We start from the raw sequence: 16,562 nt of genomic DNA, 5'->3' as shown, positions 1-16,562 counted from the left end.
CTGACAAATTTCTGCCAGATGAATCTCTATAAGACATTTCCCAAAATGTCACCTGGGTCATAATGCAGGAGAGGAGAGCTGGTCTTGTGGTAGCAAGCATGACTTGTCCCCTTAGCTAAGCAGGGTCTGCCCTGGTTGCATTTGAAAGGGATCCTATTTGTTTGTTTGATTGATTGATTGATTGATTGTTTGATTGATTTCTCTACTGCCCTTCCAAAGATGGCTCAGGGCGGGTTACACAGAAAAACAAACAAACAAACAAACAAACAAATAAGATGATAGACTAATAATAAATAAATAAATAAGACTAGATGTGTGAGCACTATCCTCAGGGGATGGAGCCACTCTGGGAAGAGCAGAAAGTTCCAAGTTCCCTCCCTGGCAGCATCTCCAAGACAGGGCTGAGAGAGACTCCTGCCTGCAGCCTTGGAGAAGCCGCTGCCAGTCTGGGAAGACAATACTGAGCTAAATAGACCAATGGGCTGACTCAATATATGGCGGCTTCCTATGCTCCTTTGTTCCTATGTAATAATGGCTGAAATTCAAAGCAAGGAAGTGCTGGTGCAGTGAGAGAAGCAGACAAAAAGTATTTCCAGACTAACTTCTCCAGGGAAGCACTGCCCTCGAACAGGGATTCCCAGATGTTGTTGACTACAACTCCCAGAATCCCCAGCTGTAGTGGCTTTTGCTTGGAGATTATGGGAGTTGTAGTCAACAATATCTGGGAATCCCTGGTAGAGGGAACACTGTAGGGATGGGGCAATTTTTGCTCACCTCCATTTCCCAGGGTAGCTCTCTATGCCCAGCCCGCAGGGACATATTTTGGGGTGGCACAGGAGGCTTCCTGGGAAAGGAATTGCCTCTTCCCCAGTGCACTGGTGCAGTTAATCTGGAAGCACCATTAGTTGCTCCTCTCACTGTACTGGCGTTTCCTTACTCTGAATGTCAGCCAGTGTATGAAGTCCCTTTCTGCCACTCAGGGCTCCCCAAATGGTGCCCAATGCAGATTCGAAAGCATACAGTATTATAATCAACTCCACAATGACACAGAGATGAAGCCATTGAGTCAACCTAATTCCATGGATAATCAATGCTAGCTGGGAGGGCCACTGGTTAATGCTGGCTGAAGCCTTCCCACCATCGTTTCAGTCTAGACTGGACCTCCTGTACATATCCTGTACATAGAGTGGGGGAAGCAAGACACCAGGGGCACCAGCTCACATCATCTACTCTTGTTCCATGAATGTACTGCAGGTACAGTAGAGTTTAGCACATTTTATTATTTAGTCCCGTCTCCTTCAACTTTGAGGCAATAGATGTATAATTGTACCAAAGTCACAATAGCACAACTTGTAGAAACGTTTGCATTAGAAGGCCCAACTTGCAGAATCCTTCCACATACCTAATCCTCCAACTGTAGAAGAACACTTCCACATACCTAATCCTCCAACTGTACCAATGCTGTTGCATAAATTCCCCCAGGCTATATATGCATACACACACAATTCTGTTATTCCCAGTGCTTCCCTATGAACTTCAAACCTGAAATATGGTGCCCTTTAGTCCAAAACAGAAAAATGAGAAAGGGGGACATTTGTTTATGGCAGGAGTTCCCAACCGGTTGTACTCCAGAGGTTGCTAAAATACAACTCCCATCATCCCTGGCTACATTTTATTTGTGGCTGGGATGATGCAAGCTATAGTTCAGCAACATCTGGAGTACCATTGGTTGGGAACGCCTGGTTTATGGCTCCCTCAAAGCAGGGGAGTTTAACTGTGCCCCCAAATGAATATAAGATCGTAAGGCCAGCCTTGCTGAATCAGACCCATCTAGTCCAGCATTCTTTTTCCCACAGTGGCTCACCAGATGCCTCTGAGAAGCCCAGAGGCAAGAGCTGAGGGCATGCTCTCTCCCCCGTGGTTGCTCCCCTACAACTGGTATTTAGAGGCATCCTGCCTCTGAGCATCAAGGTGGCCTATTGCCATCAAGACTAGTAGTCATTGATAGACTTGTCTTCTATGAATTTTAGAAGATGGCCCCTTTTAAAGCCATCCAAACTAGTGGCCATCACCACATCCTGTGGCAGAGAATTCCATCAATGAATTATGCACTTTGTGAAATAGTACTTCTTTTTGTCAAATTTCCTGGTCATCAGTTTGATGGGATGACCCCTAGTTCTAGTGTTGTGAGAGAGGGAAACATTTCTCTCTGTCCAGACCTTCCACACCATGCATAATTTTATAGTCCTCTATCATGTCTCTCCTCAGTTGCCTTTTTTCTGAACTAAAACGTCCCAGATGTTGTAGCCTTGCATCATGAAGAAGATTTTCTAGACTCCTATTTCTTAAATAGAAGTCTTAAATCTGGAATACACCCAGTGGCCCATTGTAATTAGGGATGTGCATGAAATGCGATTTGAGTAGCAAATCGCAGCACATCCCCCACAAGCGTGGCCCACACCTTTAATGGGCAGGAGAGCAGGTCCATACCTGCTCTTCCACCACTTGCAACCACGGTGGCCATGTGCATGCCAGCATTGCATGAGGGCTGCTGGGAGACACCCCGCTGATGCAGAATGATGGCTGGAGGAAGCACCACTAAACTTCCAGTGGCAGCGGGCGGCGGAGAAGCAGGTATGGACCTAACCTCCTCCCTGTTGAAGGTGCGGGGATGTGTTGCGATTCACTGCTTGGATCACATTTCGTGCACATCCCTACAATCCATTCTCAGCAAGAAGTCAGAATGGGGATCTGGTGGAGCTATTTATAGCCCAAACAGCTGCCCCCAGAATTCAGTGGGATATTAAAATCTTTGGATGCAATTCAGATCCATCTCTCTCTCTCTTTGCGAATGATAGCATGGAATGATACCAAGAAATGCCTGTTTACTTCTGAATCTCGGCTGTTGCATAAACAAAGCTGCCAGAATATCCCTTCCCTTAGGATTTCATGTTTTGAATCAGCACAGTGAATATATCTCACAGCTGAAGAGAAGTGCTGACAGCAAAACCATTTTTTCTCAGAAATCAGGATAACATGCATGTTACAACTTCATTCTACTTGGAACAACATGGACACTTGATGAAACGTATACATCTTCTTTGAAAACTCCTCCATTTATAAATAAATATGCCGGAGCAGGTTGGCTTATAGCGATAGAGCTCCAGATGGACTTGATGCTTCCAGAATGGAGTGCTGGAAGCAAAAGATCAGCAGAACCTCATCATAACCAAACTCTATGCCATTTTTTGTCAGCTAGAAAGCAATCTCATTTGAATCAATTATCCTAAGCTTGGAATTGGGAATGGATCCTCAGGGCCAAATTCAGCCCTTTGGAGATGTGCTGAATTCCAATAGCCTAGAGTGTTGTTGCATCTGAAAATATAACAGATTTGCTGTGGCAGAAGCTTTCACTGGCTAGAACATACTTTTCAAATAAAGCAAAAATGTACGAACTATAGATAAACAGGAAGCTGCTGTGGGCAGTTAACTACCATGTCTGGTTCAGAAAACAGCAGGAGAGCCTACTGTAGAATAATGTAATATAACCGATAGAAGAGTCTTCAGGTCAGCAGCTGGTGCGGGTGGTTCAAGTCATTGATCCCTGGTGGTGGAAGAAGGAGATGCTCATGAGCTGTAAGCGAAACAAATGTTATGCTTCTGCTTACCACTCAATGGTGACTGACAGTGGATGTCCTTTCTTTCCTTTCTGCTTTTTATATCGCACCTCTTTAGAGGGCAGAGGCAACAACAGGGGTGAAAGAGAACTCCAGTGCTTTCATAGAGATGGGGCTGCACTTGTGGCCCCTGATTGGTGGCAACCCGGGTTCTTTGAACCTGTTTGCCCAGTTGTGGCTCCGCCCCTGAGTGTGAGCCCTGTAAGATATTCCCTTCAGGGGATGGAGCCACTCTGGGAAGATACAGCAAAAAAAAAAAAAAAAAGATGGAGGGAGGGAAGAGAAAGAAGGGAGGGAGGGAGAGAGAGAGAGAGAGAGAGAGAACTTTCAAAGATTCTTACACCCCCTTAAAATTGTTGAATAGGCCCTTCCCTTCAGTGGAGACATTCAAATCAGCACCACCATAGGTGTTTTGATATTTTGGGATACAGTATTCACTGTGAATGAATGAATGAATCTTTTGTTTCTATTGAAACAAAATTCTATTTCTAATTCTAATTCTATTCTATTTGTTTCTATGTTGAGCAGAAGCAAAACCATAGACAAAGGCAAGTACTAATGAATCCTCAAATACCAATCAACCAGCAACAGTGAAAACAAAACAACATTTGCAACAGATTAAAGCCCACTTGTGTTTCATTCAGTATCTATTCTAGTAAAACACAGATCTTCTGCTGGACTTTACTCACTATGAAGTAGAACTTAGTGACATTTAGAGATATCATATCATTCAAATCCACTAAAAGATCATTCACATAAAAGTTATCTGCCTGTCCTGGAACTTCTTTTAAAAATGGCAGCCAAAAGTAATCCCAAATATCTTTGTAAATATTCCTTATGTGGAGCAGTATTCCCTCTAACAGGAATTCCCACTTGGATGTTGTTGACTACTAGGGATGTGCTAACCGGTTTGATCTTGAACTGGCTCAGTTTGAAGGTTCGATGTTCCATTCAGTTCGAAGGCTTGAAGGCTCACCTGAAGCCCATTGAGCATATGTGGCAGCCTCCAAAATGGCCACCACGACAGGGGTGAGGCCCAGAATGGGTCAAACCAGGTGATTTAACACATAACAGAGGCTGGAGGGGGAGGGGAGGGGAACCTCTGGGGACCCCACTTTGTGGCCTCAGAGAAGCCCCCCAGAGGGGGTAAATTAAAAAATCAAAAAACTAAATTGGGGAGGTCTCGATGGGGGCAAAACCAAACTGGCCTGGTCCAGTTTGAGTCCAGTTTGGACTCGAACCGAACCAGGCCAGCCGGTTTTATGCACACGCCTATTGACTACAACTCCCAACATCCCCAGCTGCAGTGGTCTTTGGCTTGGGATTATGGGAGTTGTAGTCAACAACATTTGGGAATTCCTGTTAGAGGGAACACTGATGCAGAGTCGTGCACCACACAAATGAGATTTCTGCCTGAAAGATAAACGATGTAACAGGTTTTGCAAGTAGTTCAGAAACCCAATTCCATAAGAAAATGTGATCCCAGGACCCTTGCTGTAAGTCTTGTGCCAGCTTGCAAAGGAATGAAACCAGCACGCCCATTTTCGGGAGGCAAACGTCAGCAGGGATACAGGAACCACTGACCTTTGGATTGGCAAGTGGCCCATATGAAAAAGGCACACATCTGCAAGCAGCTTGGCCTGCTCCTGCTTCTTGAGCAGAGCTTTGCTATGTACAAGGCAGTCGCTGACGTTTCTCTTAGCGTGGAGCGAAACCTTGTCACCTGTTCATTGCCGCCGTGCAGATCAAACAGCAGTGGGAGGGTTTGGTTACAGGAACCGGCTCCAAAATTGGCACCTCTGGTTCCTAAAGATTGCCCGTGCATTGTCTCCAAATGGGTGGGACTGGCATGACCCCGATAAGACCGCATGACTCATGAGGTGTTGCTGTACTGAAGATGGTCAGTAGCAGCTGGTGACCCAGCACCTGAGAACTGTCTCAGGTTTCAAGTTCCGAGCTAGATTCTGCTGATGAGCAGAAATGCTATTCGGATATGTGTTAAATGAGCTGCCTCAGGCTCTAGTGTGTCCTGCTCAGTAGGGAAAAGGGATACATAATCCATCCATGGGATTTAACTTAGCTTCCCAAGACGTTGTCAATCCCGCATTAGAGAATGGTCATTCTGCTTGCCATAGGAACATAGGAAGAGGAGAGCTGGTCTTGTGGTAGCAAACATAAATTGAACAACAATATTTGTTGTTCTTGTTGTTGAATTGTACCCTTAGCTAAGCAGGGTCTGCCCTGGTTGCATATGAAAGGGAGACTAGACGTGTGAGCAGGAGCGTAGGGAGGCTGGCGGCGGCCGGTGTGTGGCTGCCGCCATGGCCTCCTGGCCCCGCCCCCCACATCTGACGTCAGGCGCAGGGGACGGTTAGCCACGCCTCCGCATCTGATGCTAGACTCGGGGGCATGATCTCCCTCCCAAACAGGGCTGCACGGCCCCATTTGGAAGGGAGATTGGCCCATGCAGCATGGCTCTCCCTGCCTTTAAAGTGGCCCCGTTTGGAAAGGAGATTGATCGGCCCCGCTGCATTGGCAACGAGGCCAGGAGCAGCTCTCCCTGCCTTTAATCCAGGGAGAGTCACTCTGGCCATGCTGCCAATGCAATGTGGGCCGATTTCGGTTCCAAACAGGGCCACGCAGCCCCATTTGGGACCCAAATAATGGTCCCCTGCATCTGACATCAGACGCGGGAGGTGCATCGGGGGCCATATTTGCGGCCCCTGATTGGTGGCAGCCTGGGTTATTGTTTGTTTGTTTGTTTGTTTGTTTGTTTGTTTGTTTGTTTGTTTGTTCGATTTTATACCACCCTTCCAAAATGGCTCAGGGCGATTTACACTTAAAACAGAAATATAAACAATGTAAAACATCAATTAACAATCAAAACTTCATAAAAAAAACAATTAAACAATCAGAACAATTAAAAACCCTGAAAAGCAGGTTATAGCATTAAAACAATTAAAACTAATTTAAAACCCTGGAATGACCACACCAAACAGAGGTTTTAAGGGCTCTCCTGAAGGTCAATAAAGAATTCAGATTGCGGATTTCTGCTGGGAGTGCATTCCACAGCCCAGGAGCAGCTACAGAGAAGGCACACCTCTGAGTCGCCACCAGATGAACCGGTGGTAACTGGAGATGGACCTTCTCAAATGACCTTAAGGTGTGGTGGGGATAATGTAGAAGCTGTTCTTTGAATCATCTTTGAACCAGATCATCTTTGAATCTGCTCAATGGTGGCTCCGTCCCTGTGTGTGAGCACTGTAAGATATTCCCCTCAGGAGATGGGGCCTCTCTGGGAAGAGCAGAAGGTTCCAAGTTCCCTCGCTGGCAGCATCTCCAAGATAGGGCTGAGAGAGATTCCTGCCTGCAACCTTGGAGAAGCCACTGCCAGTCTGGGAAGACAATACTGAGCTAGATAGACCAGTGGTCTGACTCAGTATATGGCAGCTTCCTATGTTCCTATGTTCCTTAGCTGCCTTATCTTGAGTGAGACCCTTGGTCCATCTAGCTCAGTATTGTCTGCACTGACTGGCAGCAGCTCTTTCCCAGTCCTATCTGGAGATGCTGCCAGGGAGTACACCAGGGGCCTCCCAGATGCTCAACCACAGAGCTGCGGCCCCTTCCCCTCAGGGGAATCTTGTCTTACAGTGCTCACATGTGATTGTCTATCTATTATATGCAAGTTGACTTCACTTTTCGCACTGAAGCTAATTTACCTCCATGATTCTTCTGGGCCTGGCTGTAGCTGCAGAAATTGGAAGTCTGCTCTGGCTTGAAGCCACTTTGCTCTTCGCCTTTTAATTGCTTTTGGGGGAAGAGCGCCTGGCAATTCAATCACAGCTGAAGTTATCAGCTGCCTCGGCGCGCTAACTGCAGAGTCAGCCAGGCACGGTGACAATACTATGGCAGAAAGAATGGTGTGGTCATAAATTAGGGGGGGAGAGAAAATGCATGCTTTGCATGGACAAGGTCCAATTGCTGGTTAGAAAGATCTTGGATACAGGGGTGGTAGATCTGCAACGAGCAACTGTGTGCTCTGCACACTGGACACCAAGGAGAAGCTGCCTTGCTTGCCCATTCTTTGCCTCCACAGCATTGGCTCCCTACTCCCTGCTGTCTGCCCCTTGCCCACCCACTTTTGACCTCTGTGGTGGCCCCCTGCTCATCGCCAGAGGCGCTTTTACCCCTAGGGCTTCCACACCCCCAAATCCTCTTTAGTCTGTCCCAGGTGGTGTGGTTGCCGACGTGCTGTTCCACTGCCCCGTGCTGTGCCGGGCTAGGGATGTGCGAAGTGGCTCAACTTCGAGCCAGTTCGACATCAACCAGGCCTGGCTCGAGGGCTCAACCTTGAGCTGAAGTGAGCCCGGTTCAGTTCAGCTTGAGATTGAGCTGAATCAATCAACGGGTCAGTTCTGGCCCAGTTCAGGGGCAACAGGGACATTAAATTTAGGGGGGAGAAGGTGGACCTACTGCCTCTGAGGGCTTCTGCGGCCTTGGGGGGGGGTGTCTGCATGGGGGGGGCTCCAGCAATTCCTCCTCCCCATGCCGGCCAGCCCCCTGGTCTCCCCTGGCCTGTTTTGGGCCTGTTTCAGGCCTCTCTGAGTGCATGGTGGCCATTTTGGAGGGTGCCATGCATGCGCATGGGCCATTTGCATATCCCTGTCACCCCTAAACTAGATCCAAACTGGTTTGGATTTGAACCGAGCTGGGCCCCTCATTTGGGGTGCCAAAACCTAACATATCTAGTCTGGTTTTGACTTGGACCAAACCAGGCAAACTGGTTTTGTGCACATCCCTACACCAGGTTGCCAAGGGTGACCTCTGCTGTAGAGACAGTGGGGGAAGTGGGGAAATAAATATGTGGGATGGGGATATGTTAAGTTGCGTATTGAAATGTTTCTGCTAATGCATATTTGCATAAAAGTGCCAGTTGCATATTCTTACATTCTTATTCTTACAAACTCCTTCTTGTGAGTTTAGTTGATGTTTGTGCCCTCAAGAAGCTACATGTTAAGAATACTGCTTGTGTCAGTATGTGTGTGTGAGAGAGAGGGGGGGGTGGGATTATGCTTAACATGCCATGCAGGGTGAGGGGGGACAACTCCGAAGGCCTTTAGGACTAGGCTCCAAAATTACTTAGGTGCACCTCTGCTCACTGCCACTCCTGTTATTCCACCACACAACATGGTCTAGTGACATTACCACCCTGGCTCAAGCCCATCCCAATGATAACAGGTGCTGGCACAGTGATGCCATTATTTCACATCATAGGGGTGTAATGGGAGGCAGTCAGCTGCCGTGCTGAGTGGAGGTGTGTGGTGGAGGCCAGTGGGGGTGGGCACGGAGCAGCCAGCAGTGAGTAGGGGGCTTCCATGGAGTCCAATGACATGTGGGCATGTGGGTGTGGGGTGGGTGAAGCCACGCAAAACTCCAGACATGGGCAACCACTAATGTCTCTACTCTAGTGCTCAGATAGTTGAGATCCTGGGGATAAACAGCTACTGGATTAGCTCTGTTAGTACTCTGATAGTACAAGTCCATTTCATATGTGGCCAAGGACAATTGTTTGTTTATACATGTCATGGGAAGTTATCATGTGATAGTCTCGTTTGTTGACGAGAAAGATGCGGAAGCACAATTAAACACACACACCCAAAAAAAGAGAAATGCATGAGCGCTCATATAATAGCTCAGGAATAGAGCTATGAAATAGGAAGCCCTCAGTTCACTTCCTTATTTTACCCCACCCTTCATCCAAGGATCTCAGGGTGGTGTACAAAGTTCTCCTCTTTTTGCCCCATTTTATCCTCATGAACCTTCTGGTGAACTGAGTTAGACTGAGAGAAACTAAAATGACTGGTCAAAGGTCGCCAAGTGAAATTTATGTTTGAGGGAGGTTTTTAACCAGCTCCCTATCCTAGTCTAATGTGTTTATGTATTAGTAAAATCATAGAATTTTAGAGCTAAAAGGAATCTTAGAGGTTCTTGTGATCCAACCCCCTTCTCTGTGCAGAAAACTGCTAAGAAGTGGCCAAAAAATCCTCTGTCTGGAAACCTCCAGTGAAGGAGAACAAACAAACAAACCACTGTTTAACTGTCAAACAGCTCTTACATTTAGAAAATTCCTCCTAATCATTCATTTAACACATCCATATTTATTCTTGGAGCAGCTCACAATTAAGAAAAAAACAATAATCAACTCAGCATTAGATTAAACAGTCAAAACACGAGAGGAATAGAACATCAGGAAACATTGCAACTGATAAAATTCAATAGGGATGTGCACAGAACCAGCTGACCCGGTTCAGTTCAAGTCCGGACCGGACTCGAACCTGACTGGACCAATTTGGTCTGGCACCACTTAGGAACCCACCCCCTACCCCGGTTCTGTTCGGTCCGGGGGGGTTCATGAAGGTTTTTTTGTTTTTGTTTTTTGTTTTATTCCCTTCTTCTAGGCCGTGGGGGGTGGGGGGTCCGTGAAGGTTCCCCTGCATTTTGGGTAATTATTTGTATCTATTATATTAATTCTCCTGGGTGTGCCTTGGAATGTGCATCCCAGAGCCCAGCTGATTGGCTGGGCGGCAGACGTGCCTGATTGGCTGAGGCACACCCAGGAGGATTGGTTGCCGTCACCGCAGCCCGGCCATTAAGGCCAGAGCTGGCGGGCCCAGCCCGGCCGCAGAGGCAAGGCCCAGGAGGGGGGAAAGAAAGTGGGGGCAGAAGTGACAGTGGAGAAGAGAGGTGGCTGGGCCCAGAAGCAGAGACTGGGGCAGAAAGGGGGGAGGAGAGGTAACTGCCGGCCCCAAAGTGCGCACAGATGCTCTGTGCGGGGTCGGCTAGTTTAACCTCTAATTTATAAGGGGCTCATCTTAAACTGAGTCATCTTGTATTTGGGTAAATTTGGTAGTTAACTGAATTTTTAAAACTGTTTTAACTGTATAGTTCTAAGGTGATTTTATTGCTTTAATTTTTGTGATCTGCCATGAGATGCATGTTTTTGGCAGTATATAATATGCCAAATTTAAAAAAAATTAGTAAAGGGGAGAGAATGCTGGTAGAAGCTAAAATCCAGAGCACGGAAGCATGGGTGCAGTAAGAGGGCAGCCTAACAGAACTTCCCAACTAACTGTATCAGTCCAGTGGGGAAGTGACCATTTTTGACATCCTCCCCCAGGAAGGGGGAGGATCCATGCTGTACCACCCAAAAATAGGCTTGCACAGCTCTTGAGGGCATATTTTTGTGTGGTACATGTGAGAAGTGAGAATTCTACAGCATTGACTCTTAACACCACAGAAACCTCTTTTGACCACTAGAGCAGGGACATAGCAAGGTTGGAGTGGGCACAGAGACAAGATTTTAAAATGCCCCCCCTCACTGAAGCTCAGCTCATGAAGTAAAGAAATTGTCAATGAGGCTGAATAGTGGTAACAAAAGGCATAGTAAAATTTTCATCCTAAATTTTTGTAAATTGTAAAAGGTTTTGTAAATTGTGGATGATGCAAGTCATTTAATGGTACTAGAGAAAGACATGCTGTTCTGGTAGCTCCAGGTCTTAACGCTCACATCAATTTCGGAGGATGAATACAACTGAAGGAAGCCCGGGCGGGTGTGCGGCTGGGGGAGTCAGTCATGTGGCTTGCCTCTGTGGGCCCCCCAAGGCAGTGGGCCCCCAGACAACTGTCTCCCCTTGCCCTACGGTAGTTACGCCCCTGCATTAGAGGCATGGAGAGTTACGTTAATCAGTAAGGCTGTACACACGATCAAATCCCTGGTGGCAGGGCAGATGGGGTGGGAAGGCAGGGTTGGACCTAATTACCCCTGACAATCCTTGTTTTTAAATAATCTTGTTAACATGAAATGGCTCTGTTACTGAGTTATGATATGATGCAGCATTCAAAAGCCTTGGAAATGGTCCCCCTCCCTGCTTCTGTCTTAACATTTGATCACTTGAAATTATGCTTTTATTGTTTGAGTAATGCTCCAGATATTTTCATTTCAGGTTCCTTCTTTCCTTCTAGCAAGCCCTCAGACACCATTTTCAAAATTGCATTTTGGCTTGGATACCTCAACAGCTGCATCAACCCCATCATCTACCCTTGTTCGAGCCAAGAGTTTAAGAAGGCATTCCAAAATGTCCTGCGAGCACAGTGTCTCCCACGGAGATATGCCACCAACAAATATTCCCGCAGTTTCAACCTCAACCATCCAAGCAATCACATTGCAGAGGCTCCAAAGGATGTTGTCCGCATTCCCGTTGGGTCCGGGGAAACCTTCTACAAGATCTCCAAGTCGGATGGTGTCTGTGAGTGGAAGCTCTTCTCGGCCATGCAAAGCATGTCCACCAAGAGTACTGCCTCTAGAGACAAGTCCAGCTGCACCACCGCCAAAGTGAAGAGCAAGGGTTTCCTGAGGGTATGCTGCTGTGCGGACCCATCAGGAAACACCATCCAGAAGGACCAGAAAGTACCCACCATCAAAATCCACACCATCTCCATCAGCGATAATGGGGAGGATGTCTAGATCCAGCCATCCATTTGGTGGGACTGGCAGAACTGTATAACACTTCAGTCCTTGCAACCTAGGTTAACGTTTTTAACAGGGGAATAAAGAAGGGAGGTGTGAACAGGGAAAGGATGCTGAAGTGAGGGCAGTGGCAGATGGCCCAGGAGCTGGAATCGAATCTTGTGAAGTGGAAGTCACTGGCAAAATTTGATCCAAGGTGATTTAAATCCTATTGGGACCTGAGAACTGGAAGTGGTCTCCCACTTAGGACTGAACTTCTTGAAATGATGCTGCTCTTTTAAAGACCCTGTGGTTCTTCTGATTTCATTTGGAATGCTTAGCAGTTCCATTCTTCAAGTTTGACAGAGGGGAGGGAAACAGCTCTGTAATATATCTTACAACAGATAAATATTGATATATATTGTTGATTTCAGCACAGGTTCTTTTACAATGGCTCTCAGCCTATGTTATAGTAATTCTGTATTTGTAATTAACAGATTTGACAAAGCAGCAGGAGGAGGTAAATGAGAAACATTTGGGCAAAATCTGAAGCCCTTTTCACTTGACATGCTTCTGTTGTTAATTGAATGATTTCAGTCCTGTGGAACTGTGAGCACCATAAATACTCAGTGGGTACAATCAGGAACACAGTACTAGGCGCCAGCTCTGATTCTGAGCTCAGCCAGCCTTCCTAGAAGTGGGCACCAAAAGGTCAGAATTGGATGTCCCCATCACATGCACACTGATCCAATGGGAGCGGCGTCTCAATGGTGATGTCCCCATACAGTCACAATATGTGCCTGTGCATGCGCATTACCAGCACATGTTAGCATGTGGGTCTTTCACACCCAATCGGCACCCTCCCTTCCTACAGGATATGAGCCAAGTGGGAGTGATCCACCAATCAGGCCTGACCTTGCAGTTATGATATTCACATACTACAGTGCATGGATAAAGCACCTCCCACATTGCTTGATGTACCTGTGAAGGGAGCTCCATTCTCTCCTCTCTGAGTGTATTTCTAGGGACCATTGACCACTGAGAATTGTCATGTGTCACTGTGAGGCTTCACCTACTGTGTGTTTCCCTTTGTCGTCTGTCCTGCAGTACCTTTATTCTAAAGATGCAATGTGTATGCAAAATATGCCATGGCGAAATCATGTATATTTGGAATAATAACGATGTCATGAAACCACCCTCTTGAGTTTGTGGGCCATTTCATAGCCACTTGATGTACGCATGTGCCCTTCCCTTCCAAAAGCCAGAGAGCCCCTGGTGGCGCAGTGGTAAAAACTGCCACCCTGTAACCAGAAGGTTACAAGTTCGATCCTGACCAGGGGCTCAAGGTTGACTCAGCCTTCCATCCTTCCGAGGTCGGTAAAATGAGTACCCAGAATGTTGGGGGGCAATATGCTAAATCATTGTAAACCGCTTAGAGAGCTTCCAGCTATAGAGCGGTATATAAATGTAAGTGCTAAAAGGGTGACCCCATCACAACCTGATAAGCCAAAGTCTTTGTGTTCAATAGCCATGCCCTACAGAAACCAAAGCCATCAATCTCCTCGCCCTCCTTTTTGGAATTTACATTCATTTTTGCAGCCACCACTGGATACAATGAACAGGCACTTACATGGGAACATAGGAAGCTGCCATATAGAGTCCATCTGCCATTAGTCCATCTAGCTCAGTATTGTCTACACAGACTGGCGGCAGCTTCTCAAAGGTGGCAGGCAGGAGTCTTTCTCAGCCCTGTCTTGGAGATGTCAGGGAGGGAACTTGGAACCTTCTGCATGCAAGCATGCAGGTGCTCTTCCCAAAGCAGCCTCATCCCCTAAGGAGAATATCTTGCAGTGCTCACACGTAGTCTCCCATTCAAATGCAAACTAGGGTGGACCCTGCTTAACAAAGGGGACAATCCATGCTTGCTACCATAAGACCAGCTCTCCTCTCAATGCAAACCATAGAGCTTCATAGATTAGTTGTTTGTTCTTACACTGCTTCTTGCAGTCGCCATACAGTGAGGATTTATGGATGATGCCGCACTTATGACGATCCTGGAACCAGTTCAGCAGACTATAGGCTCATTCACATGGCAGCATAAGGCTTGCTTACACAACCACTGGCAGGAAAGGAGAGCCTGGCACAATCCCAATTTCTGGCTGTGTTCCTGCAAATAACTTAGGAGGCAGGGATGGATATGAAAATGAAGACCTAATAAAATATGGCTGTGTTCCATAAAATAAAAAAGGGTTGTGTGTCAGGTGTTAGGTGGGTAGGACAGCTTTTCCTCCTCCAGGAATCTCCTCCAGATGGAATCGGGATAGGGCACAGTTGTCCTACCAATCTGCTGCCTCCCACATGATCCTTCTCCATGCCTCTTACCTTAATATTTGCAAACACATGATTCAAAATCAAAGAGTGCACTAGCCTCTCATAACTCATACCCAGGCTGGGCGATTCTCCAACCCTGCCAGCAGGATGCATCTGTGCAGTGAGTGAGCAGCCTAACAGAACTTCCCAATTAACTGCACAGGTGCACCAGGAAAGGGGCAATTTTTGAAACCCTCCCCTTCCCTATGAAGCCCTCTGTGCCCCCTGAAAATATGTCCCTGATGGCTGCACACAACTCTCAGGGACACATTTTTGAGTGGCACAGATTGATTTCTGGGAAAGAGGAGGGCATCTAAAATTGTCCTTCTCCAGTGCATTGGTGCATCAATTGGGAAGGTCTGTTAATATAAGAACAGCCCTGCTGGCTCAGGCCCAAGGCCCATGTAGTCCAGCATCCTGTTTCACACAGTGACCCACCATATGCTGCTGGAAGCCTACAGGCAGGAGTTGAGGGCATGCCCTCTCTGTTAGGCCCCTCTCTCACTGCACCAATGAATCCTTGCTATGTATGTCAGCCTATATTAGCTTTTTGCCAGGTTAATTGCTATGCATTCCCCTGGGAAATATAGTTTGGCAGAAATACTCCTTATACCTTTTTGCAGCTCTCCTCCAATTGTACAGTTCATAGATAACTGGAGGAAAGAGAATGACCATTTTAAACCAGTTTAAGCTTATGATGTAGCTACATCTACAGAGATTTATTTCAATTGACGTTGAGTAAATTAAATTGCTTTGCTCGGGATTATTAAAATGCAACAAAGATGAAGTCAGTGATTTCTTGGCTATTGACGTCAATGGGAGTGTTTTCCATTAATACAAAACAATTTTTTCCCCAAAGAATCAAACACAGTGATCCCTCATTAAATCGGATTACTTGAAAATGGATTATCAAAAGTCTAAGTAAACAGGAGTGATATGTCCATAGAGATACAGTGACCCAGCAAGCATACCATAATGGCAATCCAAAACTTTGAATGCCTTCAGTTTGCGCACTGAGCTTTGTATAAGCGGAAATTTCTTAATTTGCTAAACCATTGAGGAATGTTCATCTCCAAGAATGTGGTTATGTGCAAAGAACATTTTCCAACACCAAAGTGAATGGTGAATCCTCTGCTTGTATGGAAGTCAAGACTGGTTGATACTTGCACATTCATCCCTTGATGACTGCACCATCAAGTGATCGCTTTCATGGTTGAGTGGACCACCACAGGTCAAATGACACAAGTAGAGCATCCATATTACCTTAAGCACAATGCTTTTCAACAGAGTCAACTGGGCCAAGTGATATACAGGCGTGTGTAAACCAACTGCATGCGTTTGACAACTAGAGATGATGTATATGTATTCGTGTTGAGGATTACCATAGTTTCCTTTCTGGAGAATCAAACATTAAAACCTTTTTTAAAAAATAAAAAATAAAAAGCTTGCTCCTATGACATCAGGATCTAAGATTTCACAATCACAAAATCCCAGATCTTTAAAAGGATTTTCCCATGGTTCCATTAAGGTTATCAAGATAACCTTGATAATGTTATTAAGATAACCTGGTGATGTGTCTGTCATTTCCCCCTCTATCACTATTGCTTCCAAGGGGCTATATTGAAGATGCTTTAGACACTGGAGGACTAAAATATGTTCACAGCCAATGTGAGGTTTGCAAGGTAGTCATTGACCTTTAAGACAGTTTGCAGATGATTTAATTCAGCTATCCTCAGTTTAAAGCTGTCTGGAGATTTTGCTTCCCCACTGGATAGGAGAGAAGCAAAATACATTCTTTGTATTTAAGCTCTTCCTCCTGTACGGTGCACACAACACATAGAAATCATCTGGCATTAGGTTTGTGCCATAGGGAAGAGATAAATCTCCAGCTTCAGAAATAAGGGCAGGGGAAATACAAAATTGTAAAGGGATTGCAACAAAGAAATTGGAACACATGCCATTATTCACTAATCCTTCCAGATTTTCTATTGATGGCCAATTTGAATATA

General features: G+C 46.1%; 1 protein-coding gene across 3 annotated transcripts in view; it reads left to right on the top strand.

Moving 5' to 3' along the window:
- Positions 1–16,010, top strand: part of ADRA1A (adrenoceptor alpha 1A) — a 56,726-nt gene extending 40,716 nt beyond the window's left edge. For all 3 annotated transcript variants that reach the window (XM_053270192.1, XM_053270191.1, XM_053270193.1), the window contains exon 3: positions 11,681–16,010. In XM_053270192.1, the coding sequence (XP_053126167.1) occupies positions 11,681–12,201 (521 nt within the window). In that variant the 3' untranslated portion in view covers positions 12,202–16,010. The remainder of the gene's footprint in view (positions 1–11,680) is intronic.
- The last annotated feature ends 552 nt before the right edge of the window (positions 16,011–16,562 follow it).

This window comes from Hemicordylus capensis, chromosome 8 (genome assembly GCF_027244095.1).
Source record: "Hemicordylus capensis ecotype Gifberg chromosome 8, rHemCap1.1.pri, whole genome shotgun sequence".
Classification (NCBI taxonomy): domain Eukaryota; kingdom Metazoa; phylum Chordata; class Lepidosauria; order Squamata; family Cordylidae; genus Hemicordylus; species Hemicordylus capensis.
This window is presented reverse-complemented; position numbering and strand designations above follow the sequence as displayed.